Source organism: Anser anser (genome assembly GCF_964211835.1).
Source record: "Anser anser genome assembly, chromosome: 1".
In the NCBI taxonomy this organism is placed as follows: domain Eukaryota; kingdom Metazoa; phylum Chordata; class Aves; order Anseriformes; family Anatidae; genus Anser; species Anser anser.
The window spans coordinates 1829242-1853157 of NC_139720.1; the positions used below are offsets into that span (position 1 = coordinate 1829242).

At 50.7% G+C, this 23916-nt stretch overlaps 2 protein-coding genes across 3 annotated transcripts in view; one reads left to right on the plus strand and one right to left on the minus strand.

Moving 5' to 3' along the window:
- Positions 1 to 4911, minus strand: part of NET1 (neuroepithelial cell transforming 1) — a 50306-nt gene extending 45395 nt beyond the window's left edge. The window contains exon 1 of one of the 2 annotated variants that reach the window (XM_083826678.1): positions 4379 to 4911. In XM_083826678.1, coding sequence (XP_083682804.1) covers positions 4379 to 4896 — 518 coding nt within the window. In that variant the 5' untranslated portion in view covers positions 4897 to 4911. The remainder of the gene's footprint in view (positions 1 to 4378) is intronic. The other variant, XM_083826679.1, reaches the window with a different exon arrangement.
- A 10075-nt stretch (positions 4912 to 14986) lies between these two features.
- LOC310895396 (tubulin alpha chain-like) lies at positions 14987 to 21553 on the plus strand. The gene is made up of 4 exons (XM_083826735.1): positions 14987 to 15144; positions 17669 to 17912; positions 19215 to 19363; positions 20117 to 21553. Exons 1-4 carry the CDS (start codon positions 15142 to 15144, stop codon positions 21098 to 21100), a joined length of 1380 nt encoding a protein of 459 aa, XP_083682861.1. The 5' UTR covers positions 14987 to 15141; the 3' UTR covers positions 21101 to 21553.
- Positions 21554 to 23916: the final 2363 nt, after the last annotated feature.

The window sequence follows — 23916 nt, forward strand, 5'->3', positions numbered from 1 at the left end:
AGTGACACAGCACTGACACTTGCTCAGAACCGCACCGTCTTTGTAGTTCTGGGACCCCGGGACAGGCACAACACTGCATGAGAATCGCAGGATCATCATCGAAGAGCTGCGGCACCAGAGCACAAGACGCAGACTCTAGAGAAGGGGAGTGTGAGGTACAGCTGGAGCTAGCTGATGTGACAGTCCATCTGCCCTCACAGCTGAATTTCAGCCCTGCACGACCACCTCTGGCTGCTTTTGCAGTATGAAGGCTGCAGACTATTTCTGGGTATCGGAACAGTTAGACTCTGGACAAAGGACAAGAAAATTTCCCGGGCTTGCCTGGGGTGGGAGGTACGTGTCTCGTCCTGCAGGCTGCTGGGCCATCCCTGCTGCGAGCTGTTCCTTCCCAGTGCCAGCCTCCTGCAGCTTGGCAGGAGGTGCATGCGAGATGCAAGCTGGGGTTAGATAGCGCGTCTGGGGCAGGAGAGAGGACTCGCTGCTTTATTTGTGTTACCTCAGCAGAGGTAACATGCCCCTGAGCTGTCAGCCTCACCTGGATTCACCCCAACACCAGATATATGAAGCTGGGAACAAGATTACAAAGCAAACAAAATCCCAAACAAGGTTTCTTTTACCCATCCCAGAAGCCTACCTGCAGTTTCTTTGCCACTTTCTAGCTACCAAAGCCAGGGACACGAGGTTCAGAGCAACGCTGCCCCTAATTCCAGGTCAGAAACCAGCTGCCAGCAGAGCAAAAGTCTTCCTGGTAAATCCATCCTTCCCTCCCACCTCGGGACTGCTCTGGGCACACTTGTAATTTCTCTGTGTCTGCTCAGAGAAATTACCTCTTCTGATCATATTTTAAACGTGATTCACATCATCATGCAACAGCTACAGTGGTACTGCTGAGGGGGGAAAGATACAAAGGGAAAATAAGACGTTAAAGCAGACCCCAGGTCAGAGCTCTTAGAAATATTCCCAGTTGCATGAAGTCACTGTCTAGCATGCTACCAACTGTCTCCTCCCTTTTTAGGCACAGCTCTGAGATCACACAGACAAGCGGCCGGCTCCAAATACTGTCCAAGCTGCACCCTTCACACCTCCCTGGCCGTATACCCCTCTTTCGGGAGGGTTAGCAATTCTTCGGCGTCACAGAAGCAAAACTTGCTTTCTAAAAAAGGTAAACTGCTACTTAAAAAAAAACCAAACTGAGCCAGTTTGAGACTGCTGTGGAATGTCATAGCCGTGAGGGTATAAGGGTACAAAAGCAAGGCAGCATGTCCGAGGGGACACATCTAATAAAGGATATTACCTCGCCCCCAAACACTGAGGAATGTATTTTGTGCATTCACAGGCTTTCAGTCGGAGGCCCCAGGCCCGCAACTGGAGCTGTTTGTGCCTGGAGAGATATTTGACTAAAATCAGCCTGGTGGGCAGGGGACTCCTCCTCCACGGTCAGGTTACAGGGCTGGAGACAAAGAGCTTTTTCATGCCTGGGTGTGCACGCACTCGCAAGTGTTGCGGCAAATCAGCTGGGGGAGAGGTAATCCATCGTGCATACGTTTAAATAGAATTAAATTCTAGTGTAGAAGCACCTGCCTGGGGAGCAGGGGCCTTTGCTGAAGCACTCAGTAGGGTTTTCCCAGGGACCCAGCAGCATTCAGCGCCCCGGCTCGTGGCATTTCCATCCAGAAGAGCCCCAAGGTGCCCACGCTGGCTGCAGCAGGTGGATAGGTGCAGTCACAGCCAGGAGGGGGAAAATCACCCACTAACCTATACCGACCTTGCAAGGTCAGACTGGCTTCAAGCTCTGGGATCGAGTCCTGCAGCAGGACCACTCAGAAATAAGACATTTTTGTGCATCTGGTTAAAGTGGTTAAAAAAAAAAAAAGCAATGAAACCTGCTTCCGGATGCTTATTCTCTCCCTCTGTTGTAGTTTGCCAGCTCTCCAGAGTGGAGGGGATTAAACAATTTAAATGTTACAAGTGGTTTGCGGCAAGGTGGCCTCCTCTCCATTACTCAGGTGGTGAAACCACCGCAAGAAGGTCAAGGGCTAACAGTCAGTACTCGTGAGACTCCATCGGGATACTGGGTCCAGCTTTGGGCCTCCCAGTACAGGAACCACCACCAACTGGTGCACCCAGCCAAGGGCACCGAGCTGGTGGTGGGGCTGGAACACGGGAAGAATGGGGAGAGACAAGGATTTGCTCAGCCTGAGGAAGAGAAGGCAAAGGGGGATCCAACTGCTGCCTACAGCCATCTAAAAAGAGGGCAGCAAGAAGGAGCAGAAACACACAACAGAACAGAAAGAGGCAACAAGCACAAGCACCAGCAATAAAAAGAAAACATTAGATGTAAGAAAAAGTGGTTTTGCACTATGAACGGGTGGTCAAACTGTGGAACACAGACCCCCAGAGGTGGAGACATCTGCCCTTGGAGGTTTCTGAAACGCACCTGAGCAACCTGACCTAAATTTGAAGTTGGCCATCTTTTAAGCAAGGGCTGGACTGGAGACCTCCCAAAGTCCCTTCTGGCTAAACCTCCCTATCATTCTCAGGCCAGCAACTTCTTGAATTGCTCTACACACATCTCAGGACCATGTTCTAGGTGCTGAGCTGGCATCATCTTGCTTGTGAGAGACTCTCAGGACGAAGGGTTTAATCCAATGAAGGTCTTCTCTGCATGAAATCCTTCCCCAGCTTCACTGCAATCTCTCTGGGCCTCTCCACACAGACGAGCCTCAAAGAGGAATGCACGACTGACCATCCCAGAAACCAAGCTGGTGCGTTTCATCACCTCACCGAGACACTGAAGCCTTCAATTACTCTACACTTCTCAAGTGCAGTAATTACGGAGCTACAATTTGATCATCACGACGATAATGCAGCATATTTCTACAAAAAGCATTTATTTTTAAAGTTCATTGAAGTGTTCTGCCATCCAGAACACCCAATGGTTACTAAAACTAGCCAATATGAAAACCGAGCTCACCAACATTCACCTTGCTTTCATTTTAAGTCACTTAATAGACAATATCCATTCTGGCCTGTGAGGAATTTCAACAGGTTTCAAACAAGGGGCTGCCCAGGTTGCCTTCCTCGTTATCCCCAGGGCACAGACGGGGCAAAAAGCAGGTGCCAGGCTTGGATGCAAAGGGCTGGAGTCCCACAGTGGGCACAAATAACCAGGGCAGCAAAGGAAGGACCCTGATCATAGCCTCTAGAGCTGGGACTGCCCTGATAGCAGTGTGCTTTCTACATCACCTGCACACCTGGAGAAGTCATTTCCTAACCTCGAGGGTAATAAAAAGCAGAGATCTCTGCTGCTCCCCCTGGGTTTATCTAGATACGAGTCAGCAGGAGTTGGGTCACCCGGGTCAACACAGATAAGCTGATCTTTGGTTAGTTTATGACATAATGGTTTCTTCCACAGGGTGGTCTTGAGAAAGGTCTCCCAAGTCCAACGCATCGAAATAACAGTAATAGATGACACACAGAGGGATTTAAAAATCAGAGTAATAGCCAGGGCTAACGCTGAGTCCCCCATCCCCAGGGGAGGGAGTGAATCCAGTGTTATGGCCTGAGGGGATCCTGGAGGCTTGGCCAAGCCCTTCAAGGATGCTGGTGATGGCCAAGGGGTCCTGTCCCACTCCAACCCTCCCCAGAGAGCCCAGACCCCACACAGCAGCTGCAAGCTCCATCGTCCTTAACAACTCCCACTGTCCCCAGCCACAGCCCTACAGGACTCAGCACATGAAACGGGTGACAGAGAGGTGCAGGGGGAGCTCAATCCCCTGACACAGGGCTGTGCGACAAGAGAAATGGGAGAGGGAAAAGAAATCCCACCTCCAAACCGCACCAAAGCCCACCCTGAAGAGAAGCAAGGACCCTCTCTTCCTGCTCCCAGAGGGATGTGTAGGTGCTGGAGGCAGCCCCCCAGACACCCCCCCTAAAAATAGGGAGAGGAGAAGGACTTCTTCACGGAAGCCTAGGGTCAGTTTGGGACACAAGGACGGAAATAAGACCAGCCACCCCTCTGATGGGTCAGGAACAGGCAACGAAATCAGTTACGACCTGCGGAAAGCCTCATCCCCCCCACACTTTGCAGTATAAGATGTGGCACTGGGATACCCCATGCCCAATTACAGGACACTCAGGGACCCCCTAAACCCTGATCACTTTATAAGACAGGACAAAAAGCCAGCAGAAAGGGAGAAAGCATCCTTATAGCCCTATTTTATACGGTGGGAGTGCAGCGGATCCCCCAAAATTCCCCTCACGAGGTAGGAGACAGGGGTCCCATATAGCCGGGGGGGATTTACCCATAAAACAGAGGAGTGCCCTGAAGGACAGAGTCCCCAGCGGTCTGAGGAGATGCCCCCCTCACGGTACCCACGGGCGGGCTCCAGCCCCTGAGGGGGAACGGGGAGGGATCGCGGCTCCTACCGGCTGCACGACGCGGCCCCACCGGGGGTGCTGGCCGCCGGGGGCGAGCGGCTGGCGCGGGGCCCTGCACTTGCCCTGCCCCGTCTCCGCCGAGGGGGTTTCAGGCCCGTGGGCTCGGCCTCCATGGTGCCACCCGGGGAAAGAGGGACGGGGACGGGACCCGACGGGGCTCAGCCGCGCCGCTTCAGACCGACACAAAATGGCGGCGGCGGCGGCGACGGTACCGGCGGCGCCTCGGCGGTTTGAAAATGGCGGCGGTGTCGGCGGCAGCCAATCAGAGAGGCGGGAGGCGGGCGTTGCTAGGAGACGAGGGGGCGGGACTAAGAGGGGGCGGGAGGGGCTGAGCGCAGCGCCCCCTGGTGTCCGCGCTGAGGGAGGAGCGCGGGGAGGGGAAACTGAGGCACGGAGCCGGCCCCCGGTCCCTAAACCAAGCGCTGTGTCCTCTCTCCTCCCGTCCTCATCCTTCATTTCTCCTCAGTGAAGTAAAAGACAGTGCCTCACGGCCCCCGGGAGAGTAGCAATGTCCCTTTCATTGGAGGGAGGCAGAAATCGCTGGGATGATGGAGGAGAAACAACTCTCCCCCCCCCTTAACCCCCGTCCCCCCCAAATCTGAAAAAATAAACTTCGGAAATCAACTGCGATCTAAAAAACGTGCCTCAGACACCCCCTCAAAATCCCCTCAAAATACACATACAAGTGGTTTAAACGTGGTGTGAGCTGGGATGTGACCCAGGGTGAGGGCATGGGGCCGGGGCAGTGGCTCCCCTCACAGAGCCGCCTCCCTGACCCTTTTCTCCTCTGGCTTTTGCAGGGTTTTCCCTTTCCCCTGACAAAACGAGTGTTAAATGCGTGGACCCTATTTAGTATCATGAAACCAGGCAAAGGAGGGAGGTGGGATTTTCATCTCCTGCTTGTTTGTGTGAGAAGACTGGAATCTCACAGGCCACAGTCCCTTGCTGAGGTTTGCAGCGTCCCAGTGTGAAACCACCATGTAAACTGTTTACAACGCGGTCTTAAATTCTGATAGTGCTGGGGAAAAGCAGATGCCTTGGCTAGACAGGCATTGGCTAGCAAACCCAGCAAATTCTGTCTTGAAAAGCTATCAGATACCCGCCTGATTTGTCCCACCCCACTCCAGGTTAAGTGGGGTTTTGAGCAAGACACAGGGTGAAAGTTTAGATGAGGAGACATGTCCCACTTGGGTGACATCTCAGCTACCTTCATTTCAGCCCTTCCCCTCTGTGAAAAGTGGCTGTTATGTTGGGACAGGGTCTCTCTCATGGAGTGGCAGCCCTAACTGGTCCCAGAAGAGGGAGTAGGTAATGGTTTATCATTGCTTGGAAATTGGATTTATCTCCTCTGGGGTGCAAGTCTACCTTTAGACCAGACAGTTTTGGCAAAAAGATCTCCCTTTAACAATGCTGGCACTCCAGACTGCTATGCTGGAACGACCTTTTACAGTTTATCATGTTCATTTCAGTCGCAGGTTGATCTCAACTTCTGTGCACCAGTTGGATGAAATGCTTTGAAACGCATTAAAAATCCCACATATGCACAAGGCATTTCACTGCGTTGGCTGTATTTTAGTAATGAATCAGAAATGGATTCTTCAGAGGTACTAAAAAACAAGCCTAACTTTGAAGTGAAACCTGCAACTTGATTCAGAAAAGTAGATACCCCTTCTGTAAGCTGAACAGAGCAGCCTGCCAAAGGGTTAAACATAACCATATGCGAGGCAAAGACTGGAAGGTTTTAGAAAAAAGTTGTGCTTCTATTTTGAAATGTGCCATTGGGATAGGAGGAAGAATAAGCATACACAATACGCCAGGCTTACTCTCGGTAGAGTATGCCAGAGTAGTCAGGCTTAGCACTGATATCATGCCAAAGTGAGAGGAATTAATTTTGTTTATTCTATTCCAGTGTAGACTTAACATGACAAAACTGTGAAGTTTCCATTTTTGTCCAAACCTAAACAGTTTAGCAAATTGTATTGTCCCACTCAGTATTTCATTTATATTGGCTAATAGTTACCGATAGGCATTCGCATACTTCATCTCCACCACTCATATCCTTTAATTTCTTTCCAGTCCCTCTCCACAGCTCTCTCTCCTGCCCTAGAGACCTCGCCAGCTCAGATGAGCCCTGGTTTCTGCAGCAGCCATCCACAAACTGGTGTGTCCTCCTGGGTTTGAAAAACTCCCAGGCTTTCAGGACCTTTTTTTTTTGTTTTGTTTGTTTTTTTTGCATTCTGCGGTGGCCACAGCCACATCCCTGAGCACTGCCTCCCCCCCAGTACAGCAGTCTGCGAGCCGTGGACTTATCAAATGTTTCTTCCATCTGGTTGAAGAACTCAGAACACAGACGTTAGTGATCTGAAAGGTGCTTTTGGCAGACCTTGTCTGCTGAAACTATAGGTGTGTAGGTCATGAGGGTAAAGCATATCCAAGGAATAGGTCACCAGGGGAAGTCAGCACTCTCTTGGTGAAATCAATACTGAAGGCCCTGTTAAAACGAGGACACAATGGGAGAGGACACCATATGTCCCATCAGCAGGTACCAGTGTGATGCTGGTTATGCAGGTTGCAGGTGGTGATGTTGTCATGGATCTATGACATGGCCTTGATGTCTTCCATGGAGCCTGAGTGCACCTTGGTGGGGTGGAAGGTCCCTGTCTTCAAGGAGATTTGTAGGATCTGGATGACCAGGAACACTTGCAGGATCCACACAGATAAGCGGGCACTAAAAGAGGGTTTTGTGAGATTACTACAGATGAGTATCCAATGCAAATATAGGTTTTTGAAGGCCACTCTTCGTTATGAGTCTGTCACAATTGGATTGAGCTGTGGCCACAATGGGGAGGGAAACACACCCCAAAATCTGAGCTCAAGCAGAGTTGATCTGGCTTGTTACCCACCTCCAGCACGCTGACCTGTGTTTGCCTTTCAGTTACATGCTCAAGATAAAGTCTCCATCCATCTTTACGCAGCATGAGCGTGGCAGAAATCAGACTGCCTCCGCTCTGCACCCATTGTGCCTTATCTGCCATTTTGGAAGTCTTATTAACCAGCACCAAAATCCAGCATTACCAACCCGGGCTGTAGTGGTCCCAGGACGGTGTCAGCATCTCTCTTCCCACTGCTGCTCAAGACAATAGAAGAACAGTGGACACCAATCTGAATTTCACCTGTTCATTGGAGACCATGTTAAAAAAAGAAGGCAGGTGGTGGTGGAAAGAGTAGAACAGAGCAGGGAGAAGTAGACTGAAAATCAGTCACTGCTTCCTTTTTCTAGAAGGGACTTAAGTCTTTACATCCAGAATAATCATGGGATCTGCTAACAGCGGAAGACAAAGGGGAACCTCAAAGCATGGGACACAGCTCAGAAGAGGTGAAGAACCTCTCGTGGGCCACAGGACTCCTAGTGCAAAAATTTAGGAAAGCTAAGAAGCCGGTCCAGCTGGGAGATCCTTTTCATGCCTCTTGAAATCCTTGTTGTTAGATTTCCACTCTTTTTTTTTTTTTTTTTTTGTATCTCTCCAGTGTCTGTGGGCTCTGGGGCTAGTCAGCTGCTCCTCCTGTCCTCTGTCACTGACGAAGGACTCAGGAGTTTGTTCATTTGTTTCATTATGGGGATGGAGAAGAAGAAAACGCTTCCTAATGCCGAGATCTACCTCTCACACATTCCTCCCTTGCTTTGCTGTATGCCTACCAGACTGGAGACATCATGCCCAAGGGAATCCCCAGCTTCTCATCTCAGGCAGCTCTGAGGGCAAGCACAGGGCAGGAGGGGTACGTTAATCTGCTAATAATCAGCACGTGAGCACGAGTCTTCATTGGCCTCACCCAATGCCTTCTTCCCCTGCCTTATGCATGAGACTTACCAGCTGCACAGCCCTGATAACCGCTGCTTGTGCATTTATGCGCTCATCAGAGCTTGGAATTTTAATAAGCGTAAGTGGATTTAGTGTGCTATATAACAATATTGTCTCAAAGTCAGGCATTAAGCCCAACACTGGTTGGTACAAACAGTCTCTCTCCTGACTGTCAGGAGGTCAGGACACCAGATCTACCTTGCTTCGGGCCGCATCCTGACTTTATGGCCAAGTCCCCGGTAGTGTCTAAGGCAGTTTACTCTGCTGAAGATTGAATCAGGCAGCCCAGTGCTTGTCAGAGACAAATTAAGGTTGAAGATTGTGCCCACACGGTATCTGTGGGATCTCGTGAGCGCTGAGAGTCCCACTGATGCTGCAGCATCCACCTGCTAGCAAGTGCTGCCAGGGGTTGCAAAATGGATTCACTGCGTTTCCAGAAGCTGGTGATGCTCCAGGAGAAATGTGAAATTTGAGCTTTGCTCTGTGCTTCTCGTCTTCGGGGCCAGAGAAGATTTTGCTCAAAGGAGGGCTTTTGCCTGCAAGGTTTTCTCTTCCCCACTCTCAGCAAGGAGGAGTGGAGACTACACTGACCTAAATGGAGAGTCTGTCTTGTTAGGACTGTGCTCTTTCGGAAAGATTTTTTTGGATTAGACAGGGAATTAGTAACACATGCATTAAGGACTTGTGGTTCTCAAACAAGCCGACTTAATTAGGCGAAGATTAAAGCATGCTTCATTGACACCGATCTCTTTCAGGATTCAAAGCGTCGAGTTATTTTGTAGAATTTTATACACTTGGCAACGTTGCTCATTTAAGCACTTACAGTACTTTGAAAGTAGTCATCTGGAGGATTCGAGGCAGCTTGGACGTTTATGATGCCATAAAACCTTCGGCCATAAATTGCACATGATTAGGGTGTGTGTCACCATCAGTATTCAGAGCCGTTAAAAAAAAAAAAAAAAATCTAGTATTTTCATCTTGAAGAACCTAGAAAATAAGTGCCATAAAACGACATGAAAATTGCCTTTGCATTCCAGGTAGTCAGCGAGCATTAAGCTAGATAATACTTGTGGTTCACGGTCACAACAGGAACTCCGCCAAGTGACACAGTCGACTTGTGAAAGGTTTCAGAGCTCTTCAGCGAGGCTTATGAGATATCCTAGCTGGCCAAGCCGCTGCTGTAAGCCTCAAGTGACGCATTTCCCAACTCCTGTGCACCATGCAGAATTAATTCCTTTTAGGAGAAAATTAAGCAAATTAGTTTGGATAATCCAAGACACTCTGCTCCTCCGTTCTCCCTCCTTGCACCTTCTACAGACGTTATGGTTGGGCCTCATTTGTGTTTTGTCTCAGCCAAAGAGCTGACCAGCGTAAAAAAGCCAGTTTTAATAACAGCGCAGCCCTTGCGTGTATTTTTACAATGCATTCCATCTTTCAGAAGATGAAGGAAAAAGTGTTTTGCTCTTACATCTTCAAAATCGTTGTTTACATAGGCTCAATGACAGCATTTATCGTTGTCAGAGGTTTAGGGCCATTAGAAAAACCCCATGAGCTGCAAGTAATCAGAAACGTCAATCATGTGTGAGCTTTGTGGCATGGGAAGGGCTCTTGCTCAAAACGTCTTTGCACAGCTAAGCACAGCAGGGGAACAGGTCTCTAACTGCAGCTTTACGATGTCCTTTTGATGCTGCTGTGAATTCGTTTTCAGCAGCTCCCAGCCTATCCTTTTCTATAAGGATACGTGCAGAAACGAGAACGTCCCACGCTGCCAAGAACATCCCGGACAGTCAAATGTGTCTACCCATCTTTCCCAGCACGTAACAGATCTCTGCACACTGAATCTTCAGGTTAATCCCAATAATACAAATTAAACGTCTGCACTGAAATACAATTCTTCCAAAACACTTGATGCAAAGCTTCAGCTTTCAACTCCACTGACGGCAGTGTTGGTACCTCTGAAATTAAACACAAAGGGAAGCACGAAGGCTGAGTTTTTAGACTGCTCGTGAGATTGGCAAGAATTTTTCTACCCCAGCTTTGCTCTCAATGTTTCCCATATGCAGACAGGTGGGAAATAAAGGTGTCTCACAGAGAAGGGCCCTTCGGAGTGGGTCAATAAAGAATTGAATCCATGCTGAAATGCAACACAGGGCAGTTCCATGGGGAGCAGCGAACGATGGAGAGAGTCTGGCTCAGCCTCTTTTGCTTTAAAACAAAAACTTGCAGGACTGGTAGTAGGGTCAGCTACTAAGGGAGCAGAGAGCGGCCGGGATCCTTCGCAGAACTAGATAAAGTCACATTGTTGGCAGAGGAAAAGGCACAGCTCAGCCACTTGCCTTTCTACAGCTGCACACAGTCTTTAGGGCTGAGACGGCTTCAGCCGTACGGACAGGGAAATGCAGGAGGCTGGTCACTTGGAGTCCCGCTGAACAAATTGAAACTAAAAGTGCCCGGGAGCTGACGCTAAGGTTGGACAACGTTCAAGGGCACGAGACAAACTCATGGCAGGGAAACGCATTGAGTGTTACTGAGTATGTGGAAACCACATGCAGTTCAGAAAGTCCCTGAGCTGAATAAAAATCAGCGGAGAGACTTCAGGGGATGTTATATCCATTTTCCCTGCCCTTTACACTTCTCTAAGCAGCTGCTCACGGCCATGGCTGGGAGCAGGGCACCAGAAGGCAGACCTTTGCTTGACACACCACAGCCACTCTGAAACCCATTAAAGAATATAAACCCAGCTTTCTCCAAGTTACTTTAGAAGAAAGCTTTTCCTTAAAGCATTTACCTCGTTACTTCCAAGGTAATTAAAGGAAGAAGAGTAGAAATAACCCTTTGCAGCTCGAGAATAAATAAAAATACATCCTCGTGGGCTCTTGCTACAGCCTGACCCCACCGCAACGAAGCCCCTGCCCCGCAGCTGGTTGCTATCTGATTTCGGGGAGGCAGAGTAGAAGCACAGCTGTGCAGACACAAATCCAGAGAAGGTGCTTTCTCCACCCTCGGTTACGGGAATAGCTTCGAGGCAGAGCTGGTTGGGGGAATTCTGCTGGAACGGCGCTCTGCTGAAATATGCAGTTCCACTCCAATTGAGCTGTCTCACAGAGTGGGGACGGGTCTGCCAGGGTTTTATTTGGAAAGGAGAATGAGGGGAGGGGGGTGGAGAAGCTGGAATGTCAAAACATCCCAACCTGATAGCCTTGAAACGGAGGGTTTCGGTTTTAACCACTTTTTGCTGGAAACTTTTTGCACTGCTGTGGAGAACGTTGAAAGTTCCTACCGATGCCGAATGCTTTTGTTGCAAGCGGTGTATTGGTAGTTTACTTTTGTGGTAAGATTAACTGATTTTTTTTTTGTGAGTATCTCTGATCCCCCTGCATCCAAATTGCTGCACTTGTCTTCCATTGCAAGGAGGTGTTTGCAGGAGCCAACTCTGTGCGTTGGAAGGAGGGGTAGGAAACCACGTAAGTGGATTTGTCCAAACCAAGTGGAGTTGGCCCTCCTTGTGTCCTTCGTGCACGCGAAGCAGAAAAGCGGGGAAGCAGCAGGATGAAAACAAACGGTGCATGGACAGAAGCACACGCAGTCGTACGCTGGAGATAGCCGGGCTAACGCCTGGATAAATCATCTCTGGTTATCAGTAACAGATGCCTGAGCTGAGGCTGGGGCCTCACTGCGTCGTGATAAAGGGCAACCAACGTCAGGAGCAGCACTTCGGCAGCAGCCCTGGCAAACCTAAAATAGGGGAACAGTGGCCTGAGGCCTTCCTACAACCTGGGGGGAGAAGTGGGGTGTCCAGAGGGCTAGGTGGCCCATCAGCAAGGGGGTGCCCCTTGGGAGGATCCTCGTTTGCTTACCAGGCATGTAATAAAATCTGCACGGCCACCATGAGCTTCTAAGGGTCTCAAAGGTCTTATGGGATGTGCTCACCACTGGCTGAGCCTTGGGAACAGCTGGCATAGGACAGGCTCCCTCCCTTTTGGAGGATTGTTAGTGGGTATTGGCGTTAGGTGGGACGAGCCCAGGTTTGTCCAGGTCACCGGGGTGTTCCCATTAATGGTGTTTTGGGGTTTTATGTCCCTGGAGGACAACGGGGGCAGACAGAGAACTGCTGGGGAATGGGATCTGGTGGTTCAGGTTAACGCAGAGGATGCAGATTTCTAGGACTGTTGTTCTGCATATTGGGCCAGCACGAAATTCACTTGAAAAGACAACAACCGCCTTCAGGGGGACGAGGGTGTGGAAAGTTGGCAGCCTTCACTCCCCAGAAAAAGGCATAATGAGAGCCAGTGGCTGAAAGCTGATGCTAGGGAAATTCACGTGTGAAACAGGGAGCAAATTTAACTGGGTGAACAATTAAAGACGGGAGCAAATTACGCCTAAAATGGTGGATTTGGGAGCTACGTAAATCACTGTTTTTTCATTTCAGCCAATTAACCAAAAACACCCTGAAAAACCCACATTTGGCTCAGCTTGAAGCAAAATTGGAGTTTTTTTCCCCCCACTTTTTCCTCTTAGAGCAACACCAAAAATTAATATTGGCTGAAAGTAAATATTTTCTCTTCCCAGGGCCAAAACCTTTTGACAGCAGGTTTTTCTCTTCCTCAGCAGCCCGATGATTCAAGTGCTTCCCCAGAGCATGGTCGCAGATCAGTTCTCCCCTCCGCCCGAGGACACTCATTCAGCGAGTTTTGGGATGCCGCCCCCATCCTCGTGGGTACGGATTTGCTCCGTGGAGGCTAAGAGCAGCTGGTGCATGGTGGGGACGGCAACAGGAGGACCAGGCAGAGCCAGGAGGCAATATTTAGGATGCTGGAGTGGGAAAAAGGAGGCAGCAGCTGTGAGGTCTGGCTATAAAAAGGCCGGGAGCTGCCGCAGTGGGTCCTCTGGGGGGTTGCTCTCTGGCCTTCTCCTTGATGCTGTTCTAAATACGTCCCAGAGCTGAGATTGCAGGCAGGTTGTCTCTGTCACCATGTCACCACCTACAGCACTCCTCCCCTTCGCTTTCCGTTTCCCATGAAAAAAGAAATCAGCCGCCCCAAACTTTGACTCGGAGTCACGCGTAGCTCGGCGTTGACCAGACATCAGCCAACGAATGAATATTTCATACTCAAAACTGCCAGAGTTCCTCATTTTCACTGTTCTCCTTGGGAAACAGATGGCTCCTGGAAAGAGAAGATCTTGTCTGACCGGCAGGCTCGGCGCGCACGTTTGGGGAGGTTCTCGGTTCGGGCCAGGAATGAATAGCTTCCCTGTCCTCGGAGGCCACCTTTATTCCCAGCAGAGGCCACGACGCTGACAAATGTGTTTACGTGAGGCTGTATCTAACAAAAGAAGCCTGCCTGACCCAATTAGCCCTGAATTCCCCCACTTCCAAAGCAGGTGCGTCCAACCTGCTTGGCTTCCCTAAACCTGTGGCATAGCCCGGAGCAGGAACAGGGTGATGCTCCCATCTGCCCGCAGAGGCTGGGCTCAGCACGTTGGTGGAGGAAAGCTGGTCCCTAGATGCCTCCTCGGGCAGGTCAGCTCATCTCATCTCATCTCTCTGCCCACCAGCACTGCAGACTCGTGCCCATTTTTTGGCAGAGCTGGGGGTTGAATTCTCCCACGCTTCAGGCTCGGCTGAGCCCATACGTGGTGTTGAGAATACAATTAGGGAATAAAGATTCGCTGAAGAAGGTCACCCCGTGGCTGGTGGTGCTCCTAAGGTCAGGTTGGAGCATGCAGGTCCATGGCAAGAGGTTTAATTTTGCTTCCTGAAAATATCTTGGAGTCAGCTTGGATCAGGATGTGTGCAGGTGACTTCTGAATATGTTCAAGGATGAAGAGTCCCCCATCTTTAAGTTCCTGTTCCAACGTCTGACCACCTTCGTGGTGAGCTGCAAGGTTTTTTGAGGATGAACAAGCCCCGTGCTTACCCTTTCCTTCCATGTCCTGTCCCCCAAACCTGGCAGTCTGCACTGGATTTCCTCCAGTATACCGCTGCCTGTCTTGTACTGGGGAGCCCAAACTGGACCCAGCAAGCAGAGGGGGTCTCATGAATGCTGAACAGAGGGAAAACTCCCTGCCTGGGTGATTTCATGCAGACACAGAGCCCACCGAGCCATCAGGGCAGACCCAGAGCATCCCTAAATATGTACCTACCCTAGTAGGGTACCTGCCCCTGGATGGGGCCAGAGCTGGCTCGGAGTCCCTATGTCAGCTCTCGGCAGGGCAAACGAAAAATGAACCCTAAATGTCCAGCAGGTAAGGAAAATGGGGGGTCTGAGCCTACAGCTTAATGCCACAGAGGTGCAAAAATCAGCGGATTGCCAAGGAGGTCATTGAGATACGGAATGCAGAAATAGAAAAGAAAATAGACAAAATACAACATCACCAATGGCAGTGCTCTGGATAACAATAAGGGGAAGATTATTGTTTCTTCTGGATAAAGTGAATCATGTGGGGGTACTCAAATTTCCCCAGAGTTTCCTTCTTTTTAGCCCAACCTTGGCATCTACTTTTTTTTTTTCTTTTTTTTTTTTTCTTTTCTTCTTTTTCTCTTTTTTCTTTTCCCAGTTGAGGCTGTTTGGAAAAAAAATATATAAATAAATAAAAGAAAAAAGCTGCACTGTACCCCAGGCTGTTTAATCACAGAATTTGCACCAGCCAGACGCGAAGAGACCATTTTATCCCTTGCTATTTCTGGGGATGCACAGGAAAAAGGAGCTCTGCTCCTTTAAGCTAGCAGAAAGCTTCTTTATATTCAGGTGGAGTCAAGCCTTCCTGGGCTATAAAGTTGCAGGGAGAGGCAGGGGCAGCAGCTGTTTTGCTTAGATCTTAGCGAGGCTCCAGTCTCATCATGGTAAGCGCATGCCTTATATTTGTATTAGCCTAAACTTAAAGTGTAGGCTGTGGATTTTCCAAGCGCACGGAGCTGAACAGCTTGCTTGCTCTCTTTCTCTCCTGTCTCTTGGGGATGTTAATTCCAACCGGCTTTATTTAATTGCTGATTAGCTTATGGCTTATTGATTCAAACTTTGCTCCTTATAAGGGAAAAGTGAGGGACTTGCTCGCAGAACAGCAAAGTGGTCTCTTGCTGCTTTTTCCCTCTGAATTTGCAGCTCCTGAGATGGGGTCTGTAGAGTTGCAAAGTGCCTGGCTCTCTAATGCAAGTTGGGTTTTTCTTTTTTTTTTTTTTTTTTGGGGGGGGGAACCAGCATATCTTGAAACGCAACTGTGGGGTAGAACAAAGCCTGAAGTTTGGCACCGCTGGCCCTTTTCCCGAGTTTAACACTTCAACTCTCACACTGCCACAGGGATCTGGTGCAACTTGCAGAGACCTTTAGGGTTTTTTTCCTTAGGAGTGAGCTGCCATGTTGCCTTTGTCTGCTACAAACCCTTGGGATTATTTATTAAATGAATAAAGTCCCCCTTCCTTCTAGGTTTATTTTTTTTTTTTAATTGAATCTTTGCCCTAAAGAGTTTGCAGCTGTGAAACTGAAGGGGATTGATCTGGTTACTAAAAAACTTGCAGACCTGCCTACTCTGGCTGAAACTTTTTGTGAAGAGTAACACAACTGTCACCCTCTTGTGAATGCAAAAGAGCGACTTGTTGGAAAATCTGATGATGTCCTTTTGCGTGTTGCAAGTGAAAGAAAACTTCAAAGTAACTCCTAGCGAGCCAGCTTTTGAACTTTTTCCTTTTATCCCGTGACTTCTAGAGTCTGTCCCGGTTATAAAACAGTTAAACATTCCCATGGTATTTCCAATGGGAAAATCAGCTGGACAACAATAGGCTGCCTATGGCCAGAGTCGGTAAAACGCAATTTATCTTGATGCAGAGGGCAAAAGTTGGAGATCTGGAATCTCAGGAAAAAAAAAGGGGGGGAAAAAAAAAGCCCTTCCAGCATATATGGGGAGGGTTTAAAGAAAAAAAAAGTTGTAGAATGTGATCTATGCTTTCTTCCTTCTAGCAGGCCCCTCTTTTCTTTCTCTTTTCTTCTCTTCCCCCCGCCCTTCCCTGGGCTCTGGGCTGAAAACGGCAGTGCCCCCCTGCAGCAGGTGCTGGGACCAGCAAACTGGGAGAGGATGGTGAGCGGAGCAGCTGTCCCGGCCCGTGCCCCCGACAGGGCTGTGCCGCTGACCCCTGCAAACCCTGGCGAGGAGCTATTGCAACCATCTTGCTGGGAGGGATGGGCGAATGGCAGGCAGCATTTCCCAAATAGTGCAAATATCAGCTCGGAGAGGGAGGACTTGCACGCGGCCTCCCCGCCCAGCAGCGCTGGCGGGCTCAGCCTGGAGCGGGGTTCAGCTGTGCTCCGCCAGCTGTGGGTGGAGGGCTCGGTGTCCCTCTGCGGTGGCGAAGGGAGGCTTGGACAGTTGGTGTCCAGCTTTGTGGCAGATGGCCTGGACACGTGGTGGCCGCTGGGCTCAGCTTGAGTGCTGAGAAACCTCTTGGCACGTCCGTGCATGGAGGCAAAGAGGGGAAAAGTCGTGTTGCGTCCTGATGGCTTCTCATGGCCAAGAACAGTTGGTGCTCAGGACCCTCTAGTGTGGCGTAGAGGGTTGTACCTTCAAGGGACAAGGTCCCTCTGGCCGGGTGGTCACGTTTAGGGGTGTACACATGCAAAGCATCCTCTCCATCACCACCAGGAGCAATGGTACTGCTCACCGTGCCTGGGTGGGATCTCCAGCACCCTTTAATGGGATCCCCTGGGGAGCTGGCGCTGCAGCAGCACTTTGATCTCGGGGAGGTGGAAACAGCGGAGGTGCCAATTACCGAGGGAAGCGTGCAACCATCAGAAGTCCCCAGAGAGTCTCCAGAAGGTGCTGGTACCTCCAACACATCCCTGGAGGTTGTTTGGAGGCTCCTGGAGGGTGACCTGCGTAAATGGAGACTCTGAGCCTCTCCTCGGCTGTTGGCCTGCCCTTGTTCTGGCCCTGGGCAACTGCTGCTGTCTTCCAGCTTTGTTTCCTGGTGTGACTCCAAGCTTTTGGCTTCTCCCTGCTTGGTGTAGAAGTGTTTTGGAGCCCGGAGTTGTTATCCCTAGGTCCTGACCCCCAGGGGATCGGCGGCCACCAGGCTCCATGGTGGGACCAGGTGAGCACTGCTCCAGAAGGAGCCAGCGGTGCTCAGCTGCTTCCTGCCTCAGCATGAAGCCCATCACCTCCTTCCTTCCTTCCTTCCCCCTGCCTCAGGCCGGGCAAGCCCTTCCTAGGGATGCTACGCCTGTGGGTCATGGTTTGATCCTCGCTCCAGCTCCCAGCGGTGGGCGGAAGCCGCCTGCTTCCCTAATCAGCGAACGGCCCCAACGAGAGCCACAGGGGCTTAAAGTTAAGCCGCAGGATGTCTAAAAATTGCCTTAACGCGCCGTTTCCCCTTGCAGAGGGAGTGCATTTCCATCCACATCGGGCAGGCGGGCGTGCAGATGGGCAACGCCTGCTGGGAGCTGTACTGCCTCGAGCACGGCATCCAGGCCGATGGGACCATTCCCGGCCCCAAGGTGGCGAAACCCGTGGAGCCGGAGGCCGAACAAGTGGATTCGTCTTTTGAGACCTTCTTCTGTGAGACGGCGTCTGGGAAGCACGTGCCCCGGGCGGTGTTCATAGACCTGGAGCCCACCGTCATTGGTAATAGCGGGTGTTGTGGTATCGTCATTCGTCGTCAGAGGAACTCCTCGCCTTTCTTACTGGGGCCTGGATCATTGTCCAGTAGCTCCCACTCTCTTCTGCTGTGGTAAAAAGTCTCCAGCCAGCAGAACTTGGCTGGGGGCTGCCTTTCCAAACGGATCTGGGAGGGACAGACCCGTTATCCCTAATACCTGTCCTCAGCTCGTCCCTCTTCTTAAGAGGCCTGCTGTCTTAAGCAGGATCCTCACAGGTGTGAAGAGGTGTGGGTTTATCAACCTCAGTAATACACCACAGGGTGAATTACCACATCCTAGGACTTGTTCCACATCTGGCCAAGGCTTCCTCTGAAGCTTCTGTGGGCAGATGGGTGCTACAAGTTCTGTGGAAGCTGTATGTTTTGCTGCTGCAAGTTTGCTACTTCCCCCAGCTCCATTAGTGATCTCTGGGGGGTTGACTCAATTTGATGTTTTAATTTGATTCACAATACCTTCCTATTCAAGTTCTTTTCCTCAAGAAACTGGTGGAAATGACTCCCAGTCACCTGCATCCACTTAGGCTGTGCATCTAACCTGCTCCTGTCTCCTAGGCCTCTCCTGGGGGTGAATGTGTTCCTGTCTTACCATCTCGGATGTGTGACTCGCTATTTCAACTAGTGGAAGGAATGTAGACTTCTGTTTGGTTCCATTTAATTTTTAGGTACCTAGTCAAGGCACTAAATTGGGATCTGAGTAAGCAAGCCAACAGAATATGAAATGAATGAAAATGAAATATCCAACACTGAGTTTGAGTGGGTCTGAATAACCTCTGGAGGTGTCTCAAACTCACTGACTGTGTGGAGCCTAGAGAAATTGCTCCTAATCCTATCTTCGTTAGCTGGGTGGGATGAATATAGGGGAAACGTCGGCGCTGAAGGCACCCTGTCTTCTCTTTGGTGTGCTGTAGGGCAGGCGGTGGAGGCCGTGCTTCGAGCCTCCTGCGACAAGCAGGAGCATAAGCATGTGGTAACTGTAGGCCTACACCAGTGTTGGAAGCATAGGGAGCATCCTAAATCTTTAAAGCCAAATTATGTCAGGATCTCAAGGTGGATGCTAGGGGAAGGTGGAGGAGTAGGGCCTGGACAGAATTATTCTGACCCTTGCTGTGATCCCCAGTCTGCACTAACCGTGCTGTAACTGTTACTGTGTGTGTGTAGCCTCATCTCACATGGGTTCCTAGGGGATTTTATTACCCGTTTTACTCTGCCACATGAATATCCACAACCTGTAACTGTGTGCTGCTCTCCATGACTGCCCTTCCCTGTAGACGAGATCCGGACTGGGACCTACCATGGGCTCTTCCATCCGGAGCAGCTCATCAGCGGCAAGGAGGATGCTGCCAACAACTATGCCCGTGGCCACTACACCATTGGGAAGGAGATTATAGACACTGTACTCAGCAGGATTCGCAAAATGGTAAGGAAAAAGGTGGTCTTCCTCTGAAAATAGCACACTGTGGACCATGCGATTAAGCTTTGGGTTTCGGAGTAATAGTCTTTGAAGAAAAAAAACCCCTGTATCTGAGCTCAAAAGTGGCTGCTGCTGTGAGTGGGCCATCTGATTCTGTATATCTTCACGTAAAGCAAGGGTTGCTACATATCATACATGTATGGGGGGTTGGAATGGGAATGGGGCAGTGCTAGATGTAAGAAGTGAAAGAGAAGGACTTTTGACCTCAAGGAGGCCACATTCCCGTTGTGCAACTGCAGAGATTAATTCCAATCGGGCAAACTGCAGTGGGCTGGCAAGACCAAACTCCATGCTTGATAAGAGCAAGGAAAGTTTGTAATGCTGTACATGGTTGCATGCAGCTGAAGTGCTTTTGAGATGTCTCCCAAGGGTCTAGGACCCACGTACTGCCTCCTGTCTACTCTCAGGTACTGAGATGTGCATTTGGCTGATAACTCTGGGCAAGTTCCTCAGTTTCCATTTGATGACGCAGAACTACCTATGGTAGCTCTATGGAGATCCTGAAGTTGATTAACACATGTCTACTTATTCATCTTTTGTAGGGTGATAGGAATGGATCTATTCTAGGGGTTGGATGTACTCAAGGTAGAATTAGGTTTTGTTTAGCTACTTCTCAGTAAGTTCTCCAAGCAGCATTTATTACTATGTCATATGGGAGAGTCCTTAACAGAGAGGTAAAAATGCATTATTCCACTGCAGGCTGACCAGTGCAGCGGCCTCCAAGGGTTCCTGGTCTTCCACAGCTTTGGGGGAGGCACGGGCTCGGGGTTCACCTCCCTCCTCATGGAGCGGCTCTCTGTGGAGTACAGCAAGAAGTCCAAGCTGGAGTTCTCCGTGTACCCGGCCCCGCAGGTCTCCACGGCAGTGGTGGAGCCCTACAACTCCATCCTCACCACCCACACCACCCTGGAGCACTCGGACTGCTCCTTCATGGTGGACAACGAGGCCATCTACGACATCTGCAACCGCAACCTGGACATCGAGCGTCCCACCTACACCAACCTCAACAGGCTCATTGGGCAGATCGTCTCCTCCGTTACAGCTTCCTTGAGATTTAACGGCGCCTTGAACGTTGACCTGATTGAATTCCAGACCAACCTGGTGCCTTACCCGCGGATACACTTCCCGCTCACAACCTATGCGCCCATCATCTCGGCAGAGAAAGCCTACCACGAGCAGCTGTCGGTGCCGGAGATCACCAACGCTTGCTTTGAGTTCTCCAACCAGATGGTGAAGTGTGACCCGCGCCGTGGCAAGTACATGGCGTGCTGCCTGCTGTACCGGGGCGACGTGGTGCCCAAGGACGTGAACGCGGCCATCGCGGCCATTAAAACCCGCCGGTCGATCCAGTTTGTGGACTGGTGCCCCACAGGCTTCAAGGTGGGTATCAACTACCAGCCGCCCACGGTGGTGCCCGGGGGGGACCTGGCCAAGGTGCAGCGTGCTGTCTGCATGCTGAGCAACACCACGGCCATCGCCGAGGCCTGGGCCCGCCTGGACCACAAGTTTGACCTGATGTATGCCAAGCGCGCCTTTGTGCACTGGTACGTGGGCGAGGGCATGGAGGAGGGGGAGTTCTCGGAGGCCAGGGAGGACCTGGCTGCCCTGGAGAAAGATTATGAGGAGGTTGGAAGGGACTCAGCAGATGGAGAAGAGGATGAGGCCGATGAGGATGAGTACTAACAAACTCCTGTCTGTTCTTAATGAAGCCAAACCTCAGATGAAATATAAACTATCTGTCATCAGGCTAAACTGGTCTTGAGTGCCTGGAGGTGCCAAAGGACTGTCCTGAACCTCACCGCTACTGTTTGAAGTATTATGCCTTTTCTGCTTGCCTAGTCTACGTGCTCCTAGTGCACTTCTGTAGCATGGGTGTCTCGAGCTTTGTCACACGGCTGTTTATCGATGAGTGAAGCTGAATAGGTGCCTGGCTCAGTGCTGGGGACACATCCTGCCTGGGCAGAGGATCCTGGTTTTTAGTCCAGGGGAATGTCGCAAGCTGCCTGCTTTGGTTGAAATGGCAAACTCTTGCTCTGGCTCTTACTGCAAAAGCACCTTTTAATGAGAAATGTACCAGTACACTTCTATGCAACTGTCTTTTGTATTTGAATAAAGACTTTTTTTTTTTTGCTCTGAGCTCTCTGGATTTAATTGGGTTGTTTGTACGTGGAGGTCCCTACTGTGTGGATGGTGCCTTTGGGGAAACAGTGAATGCCGGTAAGGGGGTGCTCTGGGTAGGTTAACTCCGAGCATTATTGACTGTAATTGCTGCTGTGTGGGAAATGTCCTATATCCTGCCAGAACTTGCCTGTCAGAAGCTGGATGCTGCTCACATCACCTCCAAGAGCAGCCTGGAGAAGCTGGGGCTGGGAGCAGGCACACAACCCCCAGTTTGACCAGTCCTGCAGTGGGGAGAGCACCATTTGGGTGGGTTTTTGCCACCTCCCCAGCTCTGACAAAGCTTCCTGGGGGCCTGAAGGAGTCCCACTTTCTGGAGTGTGAAATCAGCCCCACGTGCCTGGGCTTGGAGTCTGCCCTGAGGAGCCAGGGGCAGGTGCTGGGGTGACTCAGGAGGAAAAGCACTGAGGTGCCCCTGATAAGATATGGAGAGGGAGTGTTTATAATCCTGTTGCTCTATGCTGAATTGAGTTTGTTCATGTCTGTTGCATTAGAGTTCATGTTTGCATGCCACAGCCACACATCCACCTTTCATTTCAAAGCTGGGAGCCAAAAGACCGAAGATGCCTTCTGAAAAGACCAAAGATGACTTCTGGCGCTATTCCCCCAGGTAAACACACTGGGATGTTTCCAGGCATGGTCTAGAGGGCTGGCCACCTTTTGCTGGTGGCTCCACTCCTGGCAGGCAGGGCTGGAAGTTGCTGGTTAAATTTCCCCAAAAAGCTCATCTGGGTGAGCATCGCTCCTGCCTGGAATCATGAGCCAGCCCAGAGGAGCACAGCTGCACTCCTGCAGCTTGGAAAGCAATTAGCACAGCACCAGGGCTGATGTAATTGGAGAGGTTATTTATTACTGCAATTAATTACTTGGGCACATCCATCAGCACAACCCTGCTCAGGCCCTCCCACAAATGCAGGGAGGGAGGGCCAGGAAGGATTTTCCTTATGGGGGGACTGATATCATGACTTTTGGGAAAGCAATATGATTGCCATGACGGGCATAGGTGATGCTTTGTCTTCTCAACAAGCCTACAGCCCTTCTTTCAAGAGTGTTACACCCTTCATTGTGTGGCTTCAGCTGTATTTTCTCTACTTGTGCACTGAGGGGGAAGGGTGGCCACAAAAAGAGCATCCTCTGGCCAGCAACGCATGGAGCAGCTCTCAGGATTGGGATGCCCAGTGCATTGCTCCATTCATCACCTAATTAGCCAGGGCAGTAGGGGTAGATCAAGGTGGTGGGGTGAAGTTTGTCAGCATCCTGCAGCAAGGATGCTGAGCAGTGCCTGCAGAGCTTCACCACTGACTTCTCACAAGGTTTTGGGCACCATCTCTCTCCCTTGTGGCCACACAACCCTGATTCTAGCAACACCAGCTGCCTCTTGCTTCCACCCCATTGCCCCAGGTGAGCCAAGAGCTGTGTCTGGGGCTGCTGTGGAGATGTGTGTGGCCCCCAGGGGCAGAGTTTGTGGGGCTGGTCTTCTGCATGTGTTCAGATGGGAGAGAAACTGTCTCACCTCATCACCACCACTGTGCCTGACTGCCCCCAGCCCCATCCAGCCTGGCCTCGGGCACCCCCAGGGATGGGGCAGCCACAGCTCCTCTGGCAGCCTGGGGCTCACCACCCTCTGAGTGGAGAATTTCTTCCTAACATCTGATCTAAATCTCCCCTCTTTTACCTTAAAGCCATCACTCCTTGTCCCATGAAAAGGGTTCAACAGGTCCTTAAAGGTTAAGCTCCTCCACAGTCATAAAAATGATGGTCTCAGGCCACCAGACTTGGTTCAGCTGCTGTTTCTCCTTCCTGCAGCTGCTTGCTGACCACAAACCCCAAAACAGGACCCCTACACCAGGATGTCTGAACTGAGCAGAAGACAAGGCTCCAAAAATAAGCAAGCTACCATCACTCCCAGCCAAATACCCACACAGGGAAGACAACTGGCATTGCACCTGCTGCTTGCCTGTACATCTTTCTGCTTTCTCCCCTTTTGGTGCTGTGGTGGGTTTGAGCATCACCTTGGGGTCTGCACGTACCCTTTGCAACAGGGTGGCATTAACCAGCACATGAAGCTGCATCTGGAGGCCTGGGAGCTCCAGGAGAGCTCCTTCCCAACCCTGCCAGCCCAAACAGCCTCACTCCCCCAGGCAGAGGGCAGCTGGAGGTGAGACAACCCCCGGGAGCTCCCCCCGTGTTGTCCTTGGGAGATTGCCACCCCTTGGAGTCCAGCTGAGTAATGGCAAGTGGAGACAGCTTCTAATAACAACTCTTCCCCCCCACCTCAGGTTGTTTAAACTTTCCTCCAGTGCAACCCAGAGCCAACACTG